The 17,470-nt window shown below is 38.4% G+C and overlaps 2 protein-coding genes across 3 annotated transcripts in view; both read left to right on the forward strand.

The window, feature by feature from the left end:
• Positions 1-2,298, forward strand: part of agbl4 (AGBL carboxypeptidase 4) — a 266,168-nt gene extending 263,870 nt beyond the window's left edge. Inside the window, exons 12-13 of the mRNA XM_058638217.1 lie at positions 1,113-1,206; positions 1,351-2,298. Coding sequence (XP_058494200.1) covers positions 1,113-1,206; positions 1,351-1,450 — 194 coding nt within the window. The 3' untranslated portion in view covers positions 1,451-2,298. The remainder of the gene's footprint in view (positions 1-1,112; positions 1,207-1,350) is intronic.
• Positions 2,299-4,200: 1,902 nt separating this feature from the next.
• spata6 (spermatogenesis associated 6) lies at positions 4,201-17,149 on the forward strand. 2 transcript variants are annotated; one of them, XM_058637385.1, is made up of 11 exons: positions 4,201-4,391; positions 4,838-4,975; positions 5,706-5,754; positions 5,879-5,920; positions 6,046-6,170; positions 7,606-7,686; positions 10,802-11,218; positions 12,795-12,894; positions 13,283-13,323; positions 14,222-14,385; positions 16,629-17,149. In XM_058637385.1, the coding sequence occupies exons 1-11, from the start codon at positions 4,320-4,322 to the stop codon at positions 16,744-16,746; spliced, it is 1,347 nt and encodes a 448-aa protein (XP_058493368.1). In that variant the 5' UTR covers positions 4,201-4,319; the 3' UTR covers positions 16,747-17,149. The 2 variants fall into 2 exon arrangements, with proteins under 2 accessions (XP_058493368.1, XP_058493370.1); XM_058637387.1 differs by lacking the exon at positions 5,879-5,920.
• The last annotated feature ends 321 nt before the right edge of the window (positions 17,150-17,470 follow it).

The following is a 17,470-nucleotide window of genomic DNA, read 5'->3' on the forward strand; positions in this document are numbered from 1 at the left end:
TACTTAATGCTACACATGCTGCACAAAGTACAAGAGGGAATTTGAATGTATCATGCAACATAAACAAAATTGTCTTTGGTCATTTAAATTGAGACCTGCAGTCATATACAGTATATAGTTGAAAAACTTTTGTTAACATTTTAGCTGTGTCATGACAGAGGGTCCTGGAATTATAAAACATCTTTTTTATCTACGTTTAGTATCAGAGCACTCTTTGTTTTTGTTTTTTTTACACTCTCAAATGCATCTGAATCACAGATCATTGTTGACAAAGAGCTTCTTTACCCTTGACATAGCTGTTGAAGTACAAACAATAGCAATAACAACAGGGACATTTGTGAGCAGTGGGGACTCCCAGCAAGAGGGTTCTCAGTCCGAAAACATACAGATTGGGGTTAGAATTAATGGAGGCTCTAAATTGCCTGTAGCCGTGAATGTGAGTGTGAATGTGAGTGTTTTTTTTCTCTCTCTATGTTATTACTGTGACAGACTGGAGAGCTTTCCAGAGTGGACCCAAAAGACTGCGTATAAAAAGTGGACATAGTTTTCCAGTTTGCAGGCTGAGTTTAACCAGGACGTTACAATTTATTGAATAGCAACTTGGGCGCGATACCATTGCTTGCAAAATAGATCTATTGGAAAATGAGAGGAAAATCGATGATAAAGGATGATATACATGAGTGGACACCAGTGTGATTTACCACTTGTACAATCCAATATGTGCCTGGTTGTAGGCAATGTCTGTGAATTTCTACTTTTAAAAACACATCAGATTTGGAGGCTTCAAAACAATCGTTTGTTTTGCAACCAGAAGATTATGTCCATTTTTATTTATGGCCTATGATGTACACTCCATCTCGCCCAGTGTCAGCTGAGATTGGCTCTGCAGCTACTCGCATGACCCTGAAAGGATAGGAATAAATGGATGGATGGATGATTGGATGGATGGACGGATGGACGAATGGATGGACGGATGGATACACTAGTGCAATTCAAAAGTAGGTAAAAGGCACAACCCCTCCTTGGTGTTTCACCATCCAGTGAAGTAAGTTTTTCAGCAGTATTACCTGTACCTCAACCCAAGACATTTAGCTTTAACCCTGTATCCTCAGACATGAAACTGGGCAGGAATGTGGCTCGTACGTTCCTGGATTATTACAAACTCCAGAACCTTATCAAGGACAACAGGCCAACTCACATACAGAGGTAAAGTAGCGTTGTATCATGAATAAATAGTAGAAACTAAAACAATTACCTAAGTAACTTTTCCCCTTTAGACATTATTGACTGCATTTTTCTTGAAATTTATGCTTTTGTCCCAGTCATTCACTAATAAGTCTTTGTCTCCAGTTCCGAGGTGATGTCCCAGACAGGCAATGCAAAGGGCAATGGCGTTGGCAGAGACACAGCAGACAGAGAGAGGGAGAAGAGAGGGGGTGTCAGGCACTAGACAGACGGACACAGACTGAGCAAGTATAAAATGCAGAGCACCATGGCAGTAGGATCCTTCACACTCCATTGCCTTTAGAAGTGCCACATCTCCCGGGCTATAAAGACTTATATCCACATATTTCTAACAGTGTGGTGACTGGTACTCGGAGGACTAAAATCAGAACAAATGTCCTCCTGAGTTATTTAGTGACAATAAAATGTAGATTGCTGAATACCACGAGGAGACACACTGGTTACCCTTCTATAGCAGAGAGCGAAGAGGCGAACTGCTTAATGAATCCTATCAAATAAACTGTAATGCAGGTGTGGGTGGTTGTATTGTGCATGTCCTTTCTCTCTATGAAACAACCAGGATGAACTGGAAAACATAACAAACCAATCTGGTTGCTGCTCTGATGCAAGTGCACCATTGACTTTTATGACAGTTTGACCTGACGGTGTGTGCAGATGAAGATGGACTTTGAAAAAGTACGGCAAGAGAGGATTTCAAATGGAGTAATGGAATGGAATACTCCCAATGCTGCACTTGACGCACTTGGGGTTGGGTACCTTGCTCAGGGGCACCCCAGCCTTTGACCTGTCTGGATTTTAACTGGCAACTCTTCGGTAAAAAGCCAAATTCCCTTTCACTTGGCCTTGGGCAAATTCATCAGTCTTTTAAAGCAGTTTTAATCAAATATGAATACTGTTTCTATGTGTTTTTTCATGTTTTTTTCAACAGTGCAGCTGTTGCTCTCTGTTCCCAGATGATAGCAGCTATTGTTGTCCAAGACAGCCCTTTGAGGGCTATTTAATCCCAGGCCTTCATTCACTTGTAAATAAATGCCTGCTTCTCTTCTGTTGTCACCTTGTTTTAATCCTTGACTTTGATTGTGTTATTATCTCTTTCCTCATTTACACCTGGCATCAAAATGTGTTGTGATTGATTCCAAATCAGTGCTTGACAACATGAAACTACCGGGTAAATGCACCCAAGATGCACTGAGGACAGATTGTGATCCGATCATTCAAAACACCTTCAAAGGAGGTCAGGGAGGTGGTCTGTGAACTAAGCAGTTCTCTCATTAGAGATTAATTCTGTCTTTACTTGCTGTGTCTAATGCTGCCCTCAGCTGGATTAATGAGCAGAGGCAATATCAACTCACGGAGAAACAGTGGCCGTTTCTCAATGTGCATATACTTGCATACTCCGGTCATTGAGAAATGGCCAATGTGATGTCATTCAAAACAAACACTTCAGTGTATAATCTGCATTTACATATTTAATATTTGTTTAACGACATCTTCTAAGGTTAAATGTTGGACATTGGGCCTTTGATGCCAGGTACAGAGTTTGTGGAATTTTCATGAGCTCAGAATGTTTGAGCTCCTCCACCATTAAGGCAACAATGGACATTAAATGACCGCTTATATACCACTGAGACGTACAGTCATTTGTGAATTATTTTGTCAGGGATGTTGGGTACATGCCCAGGGGTCTGAGGTTCTGGGGAGAAACAGAACAACCATAAACAGAACAAATACTAATAGAGGTGACAAATGACCCCAGACATATGCATAACAACAACTTAAGGAATGCAAAACGACAACAAGAGACTCAAAGTGACCACAGACGGTAAATGCTCACAAAGGGAGTCATATACATTTACCATAACACTAATGGTCATAAAGAAATACAATGCAATCACAAAGTGTGAAAAAGAAAACGAAAACAAAGATTAAACATCACAAAACAAAACAGTCATAGTAGGAAGTACTGGCCACTTAGTTTGGCCTCTGTGTCCAGGGGCCCATTTTCTCATAATGTAGACCAGACATATTTTATTGAAATCATTGAATTTAAAATAATGTGTCTCACAGTAATCATGGCAGTTACCTCCACCAGGACAGAAATCTGCAGCTTTATGAGAGGATGCTTTAATGGAAAAAGGTGGGTGAAAGCAGAAGCAGCTCTTTAATTTCTTATCCAAACTACATCAAAGTTGCCACTGCACACACTGGTTCCTTCAGTAAATCAGCTGCCAAGTTTGAAGCCTGTCAAGCGACCTGTTCGACACATAGACATCTTAGACAACTAAGAACATTCAGGTGTCTTTTTACTACCATGGTGCCACGGTAACACACATACAGATCAAAGGAAGGTGAGGGCAGCGTCTGTCTTGTTTAACGACTGAGAACTGTTTCATTAATAGAGAAATATTTGGTTTAACTTTCTTCAGAAGCAATATAACAAAAACATAACAACACAAATAACCTCCTGATAACATATGACACATCATTATTTGATATTTTATGATTCTGTATTTTATTTTTAAAGTTATGATTCTGTAAATGTTTTGCTGCTTTGTCTGTAACCCTTTAAACATACTGCTGTTGCCTCTCTTGCACATGAACCTCTTTTAAAGAGAGTGTTAATCTCAATGAGACTTTCCTGCTTCAATAAATCAATAAATAGATAAATGAATGAATGTGCATGGTGCAAAAACCATGATTTATCACATTTACTCACTTTGAATGTTTTACCTACTCTCTCTATTAAGTGTTTGTTGTTTCCTGGCCATAAGGTAGTTTAAAACCTTTTTTTAATGTTTACTCACAGCTGAAACAAAAACAATCAATTCAAATAAATGCATTCACTTTGTATACACAGGTAATTAAACAATGAAAAGGTAAATCGCATATCAGACAGTGTGGTACACACTTCCTACCAGGTGGTGGCGGTAATGCGCCGATTTGTTGTTTTGCAAACCGGCGAGTGTGAACCTCAAAGGAGAAGAAAATGAAGCGGAACCACCGTGTTGGTGTTTGGCAGCTATGACAACGAAATTTGAAAGTTTAATTAATGTGTATATGTGATTTCTCTGACGATGAAGAAGTTTTCTACGTCTGAAGTGCATCAGAAGTCTCTCAAGTGTACTGTTTACCTGGACATTCACGCGGTAAGTTTGTCCTCGTAGTTATTTGTCCCAATAATGTAGCTTTTTGTAAGTTAGCTAGCGACCCGTGTATCTGTAAAGTAATGCGTAGCCATCGTTTATGTGTCGTTAAGTCGTCCTTATTTAACAAGTTTAACTAACTAGTTAAACTAATTAACTAACTCATTATTTCGATTTACGTCATGGTATTGACCGTTTGCTCGCTAAAATAAAATGTCACTTCACTGGCTGTTTAATCACGGAAATAAATGTAAAGTAGTACACTCAGTGTACTTAATGTATGTTTTAGTGTGTGTTTATGTTTTTATGTCTCCACATTATTTATTTTCTTGTTTTACGTTTCTCCTATTCTTTCTTCAACCACTGAATACTTTTAACAAACATTCACCTTCCTCGTTATCAGCCACACTTGGTAGCATGGTCACACAAATACGTTTAATTGTTTACAGGTCACATGTCCAGGAGTGCTTCTGTCCAAAAAGAACCAAATCTACCTCAGTGCGTGTATCATGGGTCAGTACAGGAAGACTCCCTGTCTACCTCCTGTCTTCCCATTACTCTTCCACCACAAAATGGTCTTTGTCAAGGTGAGCATGATAATTGAGGCTCAGGCTCTTGGGACTCTCATCTCTCTATGGCTTTTTTTTTTTTATTTTTACTGACACCAAAGAGGTTTTTCATACTGTCTGTCTGGCTTTTAGCAGGATTACTCAGAAACTAATGAACCTATTTGAATTAAACTTTCTGAAGGAATAAATCATGACCCAAGGTAGAACTTGTTTTGGTGCAGATCTGATTTAAGGGGGTGGATATAAGATTTATTTTTCTTTAACACTGTGGGATAGGGTTCTGATTTATTTAGATGATTAGTGGCATATTATATATGAACTTTATGTAACAAAACATGTGCTTTCTTGTCAGAATTATTCTGAAATAGTATTCTGTGTTTTCTATACCAGAGTAAATGCAAAAAAAAATCTAAATTTTTTATTTATTTTTTTTCCCCTGAATTAATCTTTATGCACATGTTTATGCCTTTTGTTATCGCTTAGTTACACATGCATTCTCTTTGAGCAGCTTTTCTACACAATCAATCATCTCTCTTTAAGTATTGAGAAACTAATTGTGCAACTAAGCACAGGGTTTTTCTTTAAGTCTAAAGATTTAAATCAGCAACCCTCCAGTGTGAACATTACTGCTCCAGCTACTGATAAAAGTCCTTCTTTTCCATGTGGGGAGTAGCAGAGTTAAATAACAGGGTGTCTGTCTTATATTGTTATACATATTGATTTGTCTGCACTTTGTCTGTTTTACCAGACTTTTCCCGGTGCTTTTGACCCTGCTGATGTAGCTGACCTCCTCCAAGGTAAATAGCCATCTGGGATTTACCTCCTCATCTCTTAGTCCTAAATTCTCTGCTAGGCAAGCTTATTGGCTATTGTGATAGTAATGATTAGCTTACAGTCTATTTGCACTTTCCTCCCTATTAGCTGACACAACATCTTTTGAGCTGATTCAGTTGGTGCCTCCAGGTATGCGTTTTGATGATGCCTAATGGGCATGCTAAGTCTCCACTGTATCCAGTCATTACTCTGCGAAACATGTTTTCTAACTTGGTTTGTGTTCCTGTTTACTGTCTGTTTGTACATGTTTCCAGAGGGTGAGATCCTAGCTACAATGCAGGAAAGCAGCAGAGATTTTTTGTACCCTGGTCCCAGACTGAGTTCAGGAGAAGGAGCTGCAGAGAGAGAAATAATGATGAAAAAATCCTCATCCTTTGCTGTAGGTTGTTTCTATCTACTGCATTTATTTCCTTCTTAACCCTCCTCCTAATACCTGTGCCAATATTCATCAAAAAAAAGAGTTACATGCTTTGGGAAGTAAATATTTTTAATGACTTTTAAAAGTATAAAAAAAATCAATGCCCAAGTGATCACATGTATGCTTAGTGAGGAAATAGGAGATCTTTTTTTCTTTGAAGTTATATTTATTTCTGCAAAAACTTACATTTTAATTCATTCATTTGTGTGCAATCCTTAATATCTCTTACTGGCTAAAAGTCAAAACATTCACATCTGTACTGACTCTCCTGTTGGTGTGTAAGATATGTCAGAGCTTGTGTAATAAGGAGAATTTACTACAACACTGATGATAGCTGAAAATGAAGATGCATGGAATGTGACTGCAAACAAAATCAATTCTAGTTGCTTGCACCGCTGAATTCAAAAAGTAAAAAGAGGTGTAACATCTGTTAAATGCAAAGAGATGCTGTTGCCAATTACTATTCCCAATTACAGTGCCTCAACTCGCATAAAATTCACCATGATAATGATACTTTGCGCATTATCTTTGAAAACAGAGTTGTGTGTTTGCCTCTGCTTGCATACTGCAGTCATGTACTGCATAATATGATCTGGGATTAATCAGCTCAAGAGTTTTCATTCATTTGATGAATAACTTCTTAAATTGTAGAAGATTAAATATATATATTTTTTTAATTATTTCTTTGTGTTATATAAGTCAACGTTGTGCAAACATTGTAAAGTTTGTAGAAAAGCTGTTAATGTCCTTGAGCTGCTGCACACAGTTGCATCCACTAAAGGAACAATGCTGTTGCTGTCAGTTGTCGCATTTCTGTGAAATTTACATGTCACAGCAGTCAACCCATTTGATCTGGGTTGACTGGAAATATCACACACGTCACACAGACTGGAGAGGAGTCTTGCTATCTTTAAGTGGGTCTCCCAATCCTTGTGGCTCCTGTACTGTATATGTGCATGTGATGGACAGGTACACTGCCAAGATGACCAGTTCAAAGGCACTGTCTTTTCTGAGACAATGTGAAGTAATTTCTTCAGACAAGATGGTATTTTCTTGTACATCCATCATCTGTCTTTGCTTTACAGACAAAAAATCATCTTGTGTTCTTGTAACTGGCACATTTAAATGTCCTTAAACACCATCCCCTCACAGGTGCTTTTATGTGTTTGTGTTGGCGAGGCGTACATAGCAATTTAGATGTCTCTCCCCAAATGCCATATTATTTAAACATCACTGGAGCCTTTCTCTTTTCTGCAATTTGTTTTTTTCAAGTCATGCATATATTGAAGTGTTGTGGTTGTAAATTGGTGAACCAAACAGCTCTTTTATCTGTCCTTTTGTCTTCGTTTTGCTCTTCAAGGTGTTGTGTTTGCTCCTATTGTCTTTCTCCCTCTAGGGAATCTCCCCCAAAGTGGAGTTTACTACGACATCAGTCATAGAAGAGAGTGATTGGAGCGAAAGCGGGTCGACCTTGTCTGTAGGTACTCGCATACAAACACACAGGTTTGCGCAGCGATCCTTTTAAGGACCATTAAGGCTTCCATTCATTTGGACTGCCTAAACAAAGCATTTGCTCTAACTCTAACCATAACCAGTTAATGTCTAATGTCTAACTCTAACCTTAGCCTAACCACAAACTCAAATCTTAGTTCCTCAGAAATGAGGTTCTGCCTCATTAGGACCAGGTTTTAGTCTCCATGAGGACTAGTAGTCCTGACAAGTTCAGTGGTTATGCCAGAAATGGTCATAAAGAGGTAAGAAATACAGGAACACACTCACACACCATATGTACAGTTTTTGGTATTTACATGACTTATATCTATTATTTATCTGTAAATGTTGTGTGTTGATTTGTGACCTTTCATAATAACTGTCAATATGTAAATACTTAGAATTCCTCATCTCGCTGGTCATAAGTCGGTCATAAGTCATCTTTACCTGAACACATCACAGATCGCAGTGTTAATGTTAATCACAGCTATAGCAGTGACGATTCTTCTCTAATGAGTGATATTGCTCACCATCAGATTTGTTTGTTTGTTTCTTCGATACATGCCCACCTATTCTTGTTTCCATGGCTACTGCATCTATCTATCCATACTGGCAGTGTTTCAAGGGTATCTGCTCTCTCCTTGTGAATGTAATTATGTGAAGGCAGATCTGTGTTGCTGATAGCGAGACTTCTCTCACATCTCTGATTAGATGGGAGTTTACACAGTTTCTGACACAGAACAGTTTCTACATTTGCTTCCCAGACATACAGCCCCAGTTTTTCTTCAACTGTGTCCTAGATTTAGGTTGATTTCTGGTTTTCTGGTGCAGTCGTTTGATGTTAAAACGATGTAGCTGAACTTACATTTGTCATTTTGACAGGTTTTGGCAAATTAAAAAGCACGGTATAACAACAACCTGTGCCAGTTTACATCTCTGCAGTAAACTTGTTTAGCCGTAGTAATAAAATGGCAATGTGTGATAAACATCATGTTATGGTTTTAAAAGAAACTAACAAACATGTGTTTGATGAGCTGAGAGCAGTTGACTGCAAACCCAAGGCTGGCAATATGAAGCTTCAAATAGAGTAGATGAAGTAGGGAGACTGTGTAGGATGGTTATTTAGTTTTATCTTCATGTGTTTGTTTGAGAGAGGAGGATGAAAAAAGACACTTTATCTAATAGTCTGGACCAAGGTTCATTCCACAGTTTAAGCATTTGATCCAATTAGTTTGATTTTACACAGCAAACACACTTACCATTATATGATGTTTTGCCTCTCAGATAATAACTAATTATTACTATTAGTAGTTATATATTTTATGATTTCTTAAAGTTGGGTCAAATTTCCTTGTGTGTTCAAATGTCTAAACCATCCAGACAAACCAAACCATGTGTTGCATCCCTTCCTCAAAAAAAAAGAAAAAACAAAAAGTGTGAAAAGCGCGGATCTCCAAGAAGCACTGTTGAAGTTGAATGGTTGTAAGAACTCAGTTGTGTGAAACCACATCAGCTTTTGCAGTTTTGTGTTGTTGTTTATTAATCAAATAATGAATCAATACAAAAGAACAAGTCTCTGGATGAATTTGTAATGATTAACAGTCCATACCCTCACCTTTTAAGTTTTGAAGATTTATTGACTTTCTGTGTCATGTGGTTGTAAAAATGTAATCTATTTATGCACGGTTGGTACAAAAACAAAGAGAGCAATTTGATGTACAGTAAGAAGGCAGATTCTTAGTGAAAGAAAATGACTTGTTTATAAAGACAGGATCAGTGGGTCTTTCACAAGTAACATATGATCCATCACATAGTAGTTGGCATGTTGTACCAAAAACACCATCATGCATTTCCCAGGCTAAGCTATTTGGTTTAAATGGAATGTCATTCACCAGAGAGAAGTTTGTCAGTGTTCTTCGGCCCCTCAGGGGATGTGTCGATCAGAGCACCACTGTGGCTGTCAGACACTGGAATTTCGCTTTTTCTTTGCTCCTCAGCATAGGCATTTCACTGACTGCCAACCCCCCAGCTGACAAACCATGTTTGAGTTGATTCGGACTGATAGAAACCTTAAAAAACCCTCTGAAGCTGTAGTCATATACTGTATATACAGCCCTTTTTTTTTCTTTGCTTTTGTTTTACTGTCTTTGTTCTCTTTTAAAGCTGCAGTGCGTAACGTCTGGTGATTTTTGTTGTAATGCTATTATTCTGCCTCTGTTTAGTCACATAGTAAACATACTATGTCAAGCAATAGACTAATAGACCCTTCTCGTCTGATCTGACAGTCTAAAAGTTATGCACTACCGTTTAAAATTGCTTGTTTATAATCCAGTTACTTTGTTATTACTCACCCACTATCAAACATTGTACATTGTTTGAATACCAACAGTGGAAATTGCAGTAGCTCACATTGAAGAAGCCTTTACCACTAAGGCAAAGTGTCTGTCAGTGCTCTAACACTGGCTGAGAAGAGTCACAAAGTCTGAGCCAGGATGTGTGGAGCAAAGTGTGTACTCGTCTTAATTCCATTAAATCAGACGATCCTCAAATGGCAGCCTTAATGAGGATTTATTCATAATTTAGTTTCTCTTAAAAATAGTTTTAATGCTGCGTGGTTCCCCAATTAGCATTTAGATTATACCTTTTTACAGCCAGGTAATGCCTCTTTATAATATTAGACTGGAGATGGCCATCAAATGCAATTAACATTTTATCTTAACTTATTTATCGGCAGTTGGCATTACCTGCAGGAAGAGTGATATTGCATCCGAGAATGATGTTAGTGGCCATTAGAGTTATTGAAGTAATTCTGCAGAGGTTGTCTCCATGGCAGTAGTGACTGCGAGAGCCGATGTTGTTGCAACACTTAAGCCGAATGATTAGCTAATGGTTTAATGGTTTTGTCCGGGAAGAACAAGTCTATGTCGAAAGTGAGAGCAGCCGCCCTTTATTACTAAGAAGCCTGTTGCTTCTGTGAGGCAGCAACGTTTCTGCAGAGCAATCCAAACCGCTGAAATAAATATGTTATGTCACCTCAAAATGGTGACTTAAGAGGGTGGTTTGACATATTCAATCAACTTTTTTTTTTTCTGTATCCCCAGAGCTGCAGCCTTTCTCCTGTGAAGCCATCGTCCAGAAAAAGTTCAGCGAAAAAATCTTCCCCATCCAGACATGTTTCCAGGACAGATGATGGCAACTGTGCCTCTTTGAACGATGGAAAAGCAAAGCAAAATATTAAGGCTGGCATTAAAAACTCCAAACAATCATCGTCATCCAGACACTCCCCTACTCCTTTCCCGTCTAACCACAGTCACCAGAAAAAAAAGACAGAAAGAAGACATGTTTCTGTAAACTCTGGCTACCAGCAGCCCACAGTTTCCTCAAGCACACGAGCCCTTTCCCCGTACACACACCGCAAGATGTGCAAGCTTTCAGAGGACACCAGGCAGAGGCTCAGCCACCTCCAGCTGGGGCCTCACCACTTCAGGAAGGAGACTGAGAGCCAACCGCCCTTCTTGGTATGTAACTTAAAATACACTAATCAACAGTTTAAATTCTTGGCATTTTCAAAGAGTTCATTCTGAACCGTCAGTGGTTCTATTTGTTTTCCATAGCTTCAGGGCCTCAGTGAGTCAAAAACGCTCTGATCTGTCACACAATATTAAAACCACTTCTGCTGATCTGTTGATATTCTTCCAAAACTAAAGGCAGCTGATTAAAAAATGTCAGCATGGTTTGTATAAGGCCAGCAGTGCACAAGTTTTTTAAAGCTGAAATAGACAACATTTTGGCTTAAACTTATTTTTTTTTATCTTAAATCTTATTGCACAGAATAAGGGTGATAGAAAAACTACACCTGCATTTATGTTGACTCGCTATAAGGCGTTCACTGTGTTTTTCTCTTGACAACCGGGACAGGGCTCTTACGGAAAAACTGTGAATTGATTTACAGCTCAAAGACACTGCATTATTCTGTATCCAAGAAACCACAGAGAATAACATTAATGCAATATATACACACAGGAGTTTGTAATATGACACAACTCGACACCAGCTTTGAGGAAAAGGACCTGAATCTTTACTGGCATTTTACTACAGCTGCATATTTCAAACAAACAGGAATCGCTAGGAAAATTAAAGTTGTGTTTTCCCTTTGTAACATTAACAGTATCCTGAATTGATGCTGTTTAAACCACAGTGGGAGCATCCTAAAATTAAACTTAATCTAATGGGCAGATTAAGAGGGGGGCATTATTAAGAACAGCATTATTTTTTTTAACCTGAGCTGTGAATACATTTTGACGTCATGAAAGTGTTTCACTATGTGCGCACAAGGGGCCTAGGGGCTTGATGGTTCCTCAGTAGTGCAAAACCTTTACTTGCCCTGGTACATCGGTATTTGCTAACACTTTAATTATTACTGTATCATTGATATGAGGTATTTGCATATAAAATGGCTAATTTTCTGATCATGTAGCCTTGGGGAATAATGTACTCGGTGGAAAGGAAAAGCAAAGCCTTTAGTCTTCTGCTCCTCCCTCCCTCTGCTCCCCACTGTATTCCCACTTCTTCATTTACATCAAATCTAATCCTGAGCTATGAATATCAAAATCCACTTGCATGCTGTTATTAAAAGAAACGATTAGGTACTGACTTGTTTGTTTTTGTCACACACATTAATAGAATTCACTCGAATACAACTGGCATCTTATTAAATAGAGGAGCAAGCTTTACCCGCTCTAGTTTTCCTGGGGGGATCTTCAGTCCACAATTAACCCTGGTAATTGAGAGTCAAGCTGCAATTAACAAATAGATACCTAATGAAGTAGCTTAGCCCTGTAGTGAATGCATTATCAGTGCACATTTCAGAGCCTCAACTCCTTTTTGTTTGTTAAAGCACATTTCCATAGATAATCTGAAAGTCAGGTTCATGTATGTGATGAGAGTTACTGTTTATTCTGTGGAGATGAATTCCTTTTTGTAATATTGGTGATATGTTTTAACAACAGTATCCTTTTAGCAATTGAGACTATGTTGTGTTGTGCAGTTAACAGTGAACCGCAAATATTTTTTTTCTATTTTGATTTTTGCCAGGTGCCTAGTTGCAGTAATACCTCTGTGATGGGAACTCCGTCCTCTCCTCACAATGGCAGCATGAATCAACACTCTTTTAGCTTCTTGGCTAACCAAACAGGTACAAACAAATAAATAAAAACAAATACATGCACCCAAGGCCATGCTACACATTTTTACTCAATTAACCACATGATAATATCTTATGATATAGCCTTTTAAATATACATATTTTTCAAGTTTTGCATGTTCAGTTTGAGGATATCCTGTACACTATATTATAAATGTCATATAACTTAAAATATCTTTTAAATAACACATTCCTGTAGCCATTTTGGCAGTTAGGTATACTACTGTATAAAGCTACTGCAAATATTCACAGACCTGTTGGCCTCTCTCTTTATGTACACCTGTATTGTTTTTATGTCAAAGGAAATACTGCAGACATAATGCTGCCATAAAGCTACTGTGATTTTCAGAAAACTCTAACTTGTTTTTTGTCATTTTAGATTCCTCTCTCCAAGGAAGTTACAGACCAAAAACAGAGAATGTAAGTCTAACTATAAAATAATAATAAAAAAAAGAATAGGTGGATTTAAGTGTTAAGATTTTAAAGGTTACTTTGTAAAACATGTCAAATTATATCTTTACTATTACACACCCTACAAACTAGACTCATTTTTCCACAACTAGTTCTTTGCTATTTTTTGGCTACTGTGTTTTTTTGACAGTGAGAAAGTTATTTAATGTCCTCCTAGCACACATTTTTCATTAAAAATCTTCACTGCTTATACTGAAGGAATAATTAATGTTCTCAATATGGTACTGAACTCTTCCAGTGAAGGTACGATTTACTGAGACCCTGATGTTAATTAAATTTCATGTAAAGTGAAAAAAAAATTTTCTTCTTACTTTGTTACTCCACAGGAAAATGTGTTACTAACCACCTTACCAAATTTGAAAGATGAAAAAAGTAGTGTAGAAATTAGGTTTCAAATCATGTAAAATTCCGCAATATCATCTGCTCTGACACACTGTGTGTCTGTTGCAGGAGCCAAACACACACACGCACGCACACACACACACGCTTTAGTGCCGACCAAACCAGTTGAATGTTGTTTTTATTACTTTTTGTACAGATTATAAACATCTCTATGCTCAACAAACAAATAAGTGGCCTTCACCTGCTTGGTCTTCATCAAGTGTTGAATGCTTTTAACGTGTACCAAAGCAGGTGAAAGCCGCTGTTTGTTATGTTTGTACAGAATATAAACTTAAACACTCCGTCATACAATTACTTGTTTAACAAACTTGTAGAGAAGCAACATTTTCCTCATGTTTCACATGTTTCACTAACAAAGAGAATCTCTGCATTTGCTTGCCACACACTTAAAAGTCCAATGGTAAGACTTATTTAACACACTGCGTTGACTCGTGTCCTCTCACAGATGAAGTTGGGTTCTGTGAAGGTCAAATCATCTCCACAGATAGAGTCCAGACATGAAGCCCTGGCCACATGTTCTACGCATGATTGTGACCCTGTTCAATCTACACGGGCTACGTCGAACTCCAGGAGGCATCTGAATCTCAGCAGCCATTCCATCAAAGAAAGGTAAAAACTTTCCCTTTAACCTGAAAATACTCACAAATGTATTGTGTAACATTTAAACACACATGAATGCCAAATGACTTCACACAATGCTGATTAATCCCATCAGCTTCACAAGACTCCTGTTGTGCTGCACACGCACAGAGTGATTTGTTTTTACGTCATGACTGACAAAGGCAAGGCGGAAGCACAACAGCTTCATTGCAATATTTTACATTCAATAATTGTTTTGGGATCAACAAAGTATGTTGATAAATGCCTCAAAATGCCACAAAATGTCTCTACCCTGCCTTTTGCGATATATCCACTTGGATTGGCACCAGCACCTCCCCGCGACCCTCATGTCATGTGTAGGATAAAGCAGTAGAATGTGGATGGATGGATTCATTGTAGCATTTAAAACACTTACTAAATCAAGGAGTGGGTGTGGGGTATAAATCAGATCCTTAGATTTATGTCATGTGGGCTGACTCATACAGCCAAAAAGTGCAACCCTGCAGGGTGTGCAAGACATTGCAGAACAAACTTTCATTGGTGTGATGAGAATTTCATTTGCTTCCGAATTTTGTGTTATTTTGTTTTTTTTGTTCTTTAGGTTTATGGAGAGATCATATTTGTAGTGTTCCTAAATGAGGATGACAAACAGGTTAGGCAGGGTGCAGCTGCAATGCAAACCCACATATTTCTGTTTACATGTGCTTTATCTTCAAGACTCTCAGGATCACCCTAGAACTCGGATGTTCTTTTTGTGGTGTTTGCCCTGAATGTATCCTTATCCATCTATGTAAATCATTGGTGTTTGCTCTAAGCATCTTAAAAGCAAAATAGACACCTGTATGGGTTTCCAATAACTGTGTACAGCGAATATATAGCAATTCCACTCGATGTTAGTCATACCCTGCATGTGCTCATACACCATACACATCCACTTTTAAATTTTGATCACAGTCGACAGGCAGGATGAATTTTCCTCCACCTCTTAAATTACAGAAGCTGATGTCTTGTCATGTTTGTTCATTACTGTGAGAGAAGGCAGAGAGAAAAGAAAACAAAGAGGAAAATGGTATTGATTGGTGTTTCAGTTTGAGTCTGATGTATTTGACCCGATGCATGCTTTAATACATCCAGAGAGACCTTGTCATCGATCGTGGCAGCTGTGAGTTGAACACGCCAATGGGACCGATGTTCTGTTTCGTTTGTTTATTTGTTTCTGCGCTCCTTTCCACCCTTCGCTTCTGCTCAGTCTATAAGTAAACATTAAAATCAATAGGCAATCTTAAATTGCAAAGTAAATTGTAGGAAATGAATGATACTTTTCTCACAATTGAAAACGCGACAGGAGTTGCAGGGTGGGAGATTAGAGCGGGCCTTTGTAGATTCCCTCCAGCAGGGAGAGGGACACGTCTTACTACAAATCTTTGATGTCTAAAGAAAATGACAGATGCCAGTGGCTATGTTTGCCCCCTAAGCCCCTAAGTCTCAGTCTATTCATGTCTCTGAATGATTTGTCCTTGATGACTTTTGGGAGCAGGTAGTAAGTTTGTGATTACAAATGAAAAGCTTCCATTGCCACGCTACGATCATGGACACCAGTCAGTCAGTCAGTCAGACAGACATAACCCATCCACTCCTGGCAAATAGACAGAAGTGAAGACTAATAAATTGCAGTATTGCCTCTCACCCACATCTGTCTGTCAGGGCAATCTGTCTTTTAACAACTGACCGTGGACAACTTCCATACATTTATATTGTGTTGAGGAAACATATGTATGCCTCCACTTAAAAAAAAATAATAATAAAAAAACCCCCGCTAGTTCTGTCTATTTTGATGTTGCTTGTTTAGAATTGGGTTGAATGAGAAGCCTTAACCGTTACACAACAGACACACACGGGAAACACACTGATCATGTGTGTTGTTCTTCAAAGCATGTGTTCTGATGACAGTGTCCTGATAGTTTCACTGTGACTTACATTAGGTTACAGCACAGACTAGTGGACAAAACGAATATGTGCGTGAAATATCATTGTGACCCAATACATCTGAAACTATGTACTGGGTCTATTATACACAGGAAACATGCCAGACATCTCACATAAGGCCTGAAGAAATGTTGTTATTCATTAATTGAATCCCCAGAAACAATTTTAAAATGTGATAAGAAGTGATGCAGACTCAATGGGTGCATTTATTTAATTTGGTTTGCATGGTTTGTCTTGTACCAACACTTTGTGTCTGTTTTCTTTAGGCTACAGACCAGTCAGCCCAGTCTGTCCCACTGGGAGGAGATCCACAGCCGAGTCCAGAGGCTCCTGCAGACACACAGACACTCTGGGCCATCAAGTGACCAAAAGGTCAACTTCTGATCTCAGTTAACCCTCACCACTGGACGTGAAAGACGTTTTACTGTTATATTGCACAGTCCACAGAGACACTACTAGACACTACTAGATAGTTGTTCTTTTACTGTACCTGACTTTGCATGAAATGTTGCACTCCCACATCTACAGAATGAAGATTTTTATATTCAGTGTTCAGATCTCGCACACATCTATCTTTATCTCATTTGTATGTCCCTTTACATACAAAAAGAAAATCCTGGAACCTGCTGAGTCATGTTTTTCACTATAACTTGGAAAGGCAGGTTTTGTTCCCATCAGCTGGACTGTGTTTTCAAATACCTTAGTGTTGAAATTAAACTGAAAACGCCATCTATTTTTCTAATGTTCTGTGTATAATTGGCTCCTCTAATAAAGAAGCAGCATTGTATGCATGTGTGTGGGAGAGCGAGGTGGATATGAACAAGATAAGATAGGAGAAACATGAAAGTTGCAAAAATATCTGTCGGGAGCCAACCTATATACATTTAAAGAAAAGCGGTGCAGTAGCTTACATATTTAATTATTACTAATAAATTAAATTAAATGAAGAAATGACTTTTTGCTATATGGGCAGAAATAGTTGAATACAGTGAATGATTGTTTTGTTTGCTTCACTGTGGTGGATCTTCAGTGCAGCCAGGATCTAATTAATAGTCACATTGAAATCCCCTGTGCATTCCTCTCATATTGGCAAATCTCTCCTCAGAGT

This window comes from Solea solea, chromosome 9, assembly GCF_958295425.1.
Source record: "Solea solea chromosome 9, fSolSol10.1, whole genome shotgun sequence".
Classification (NCBI taxonomy): Eukaryota; Metazoa; Chordata; class Actinopteri; order Pleuronectiformes; family Soleidae; genus Solea; species Solea solea.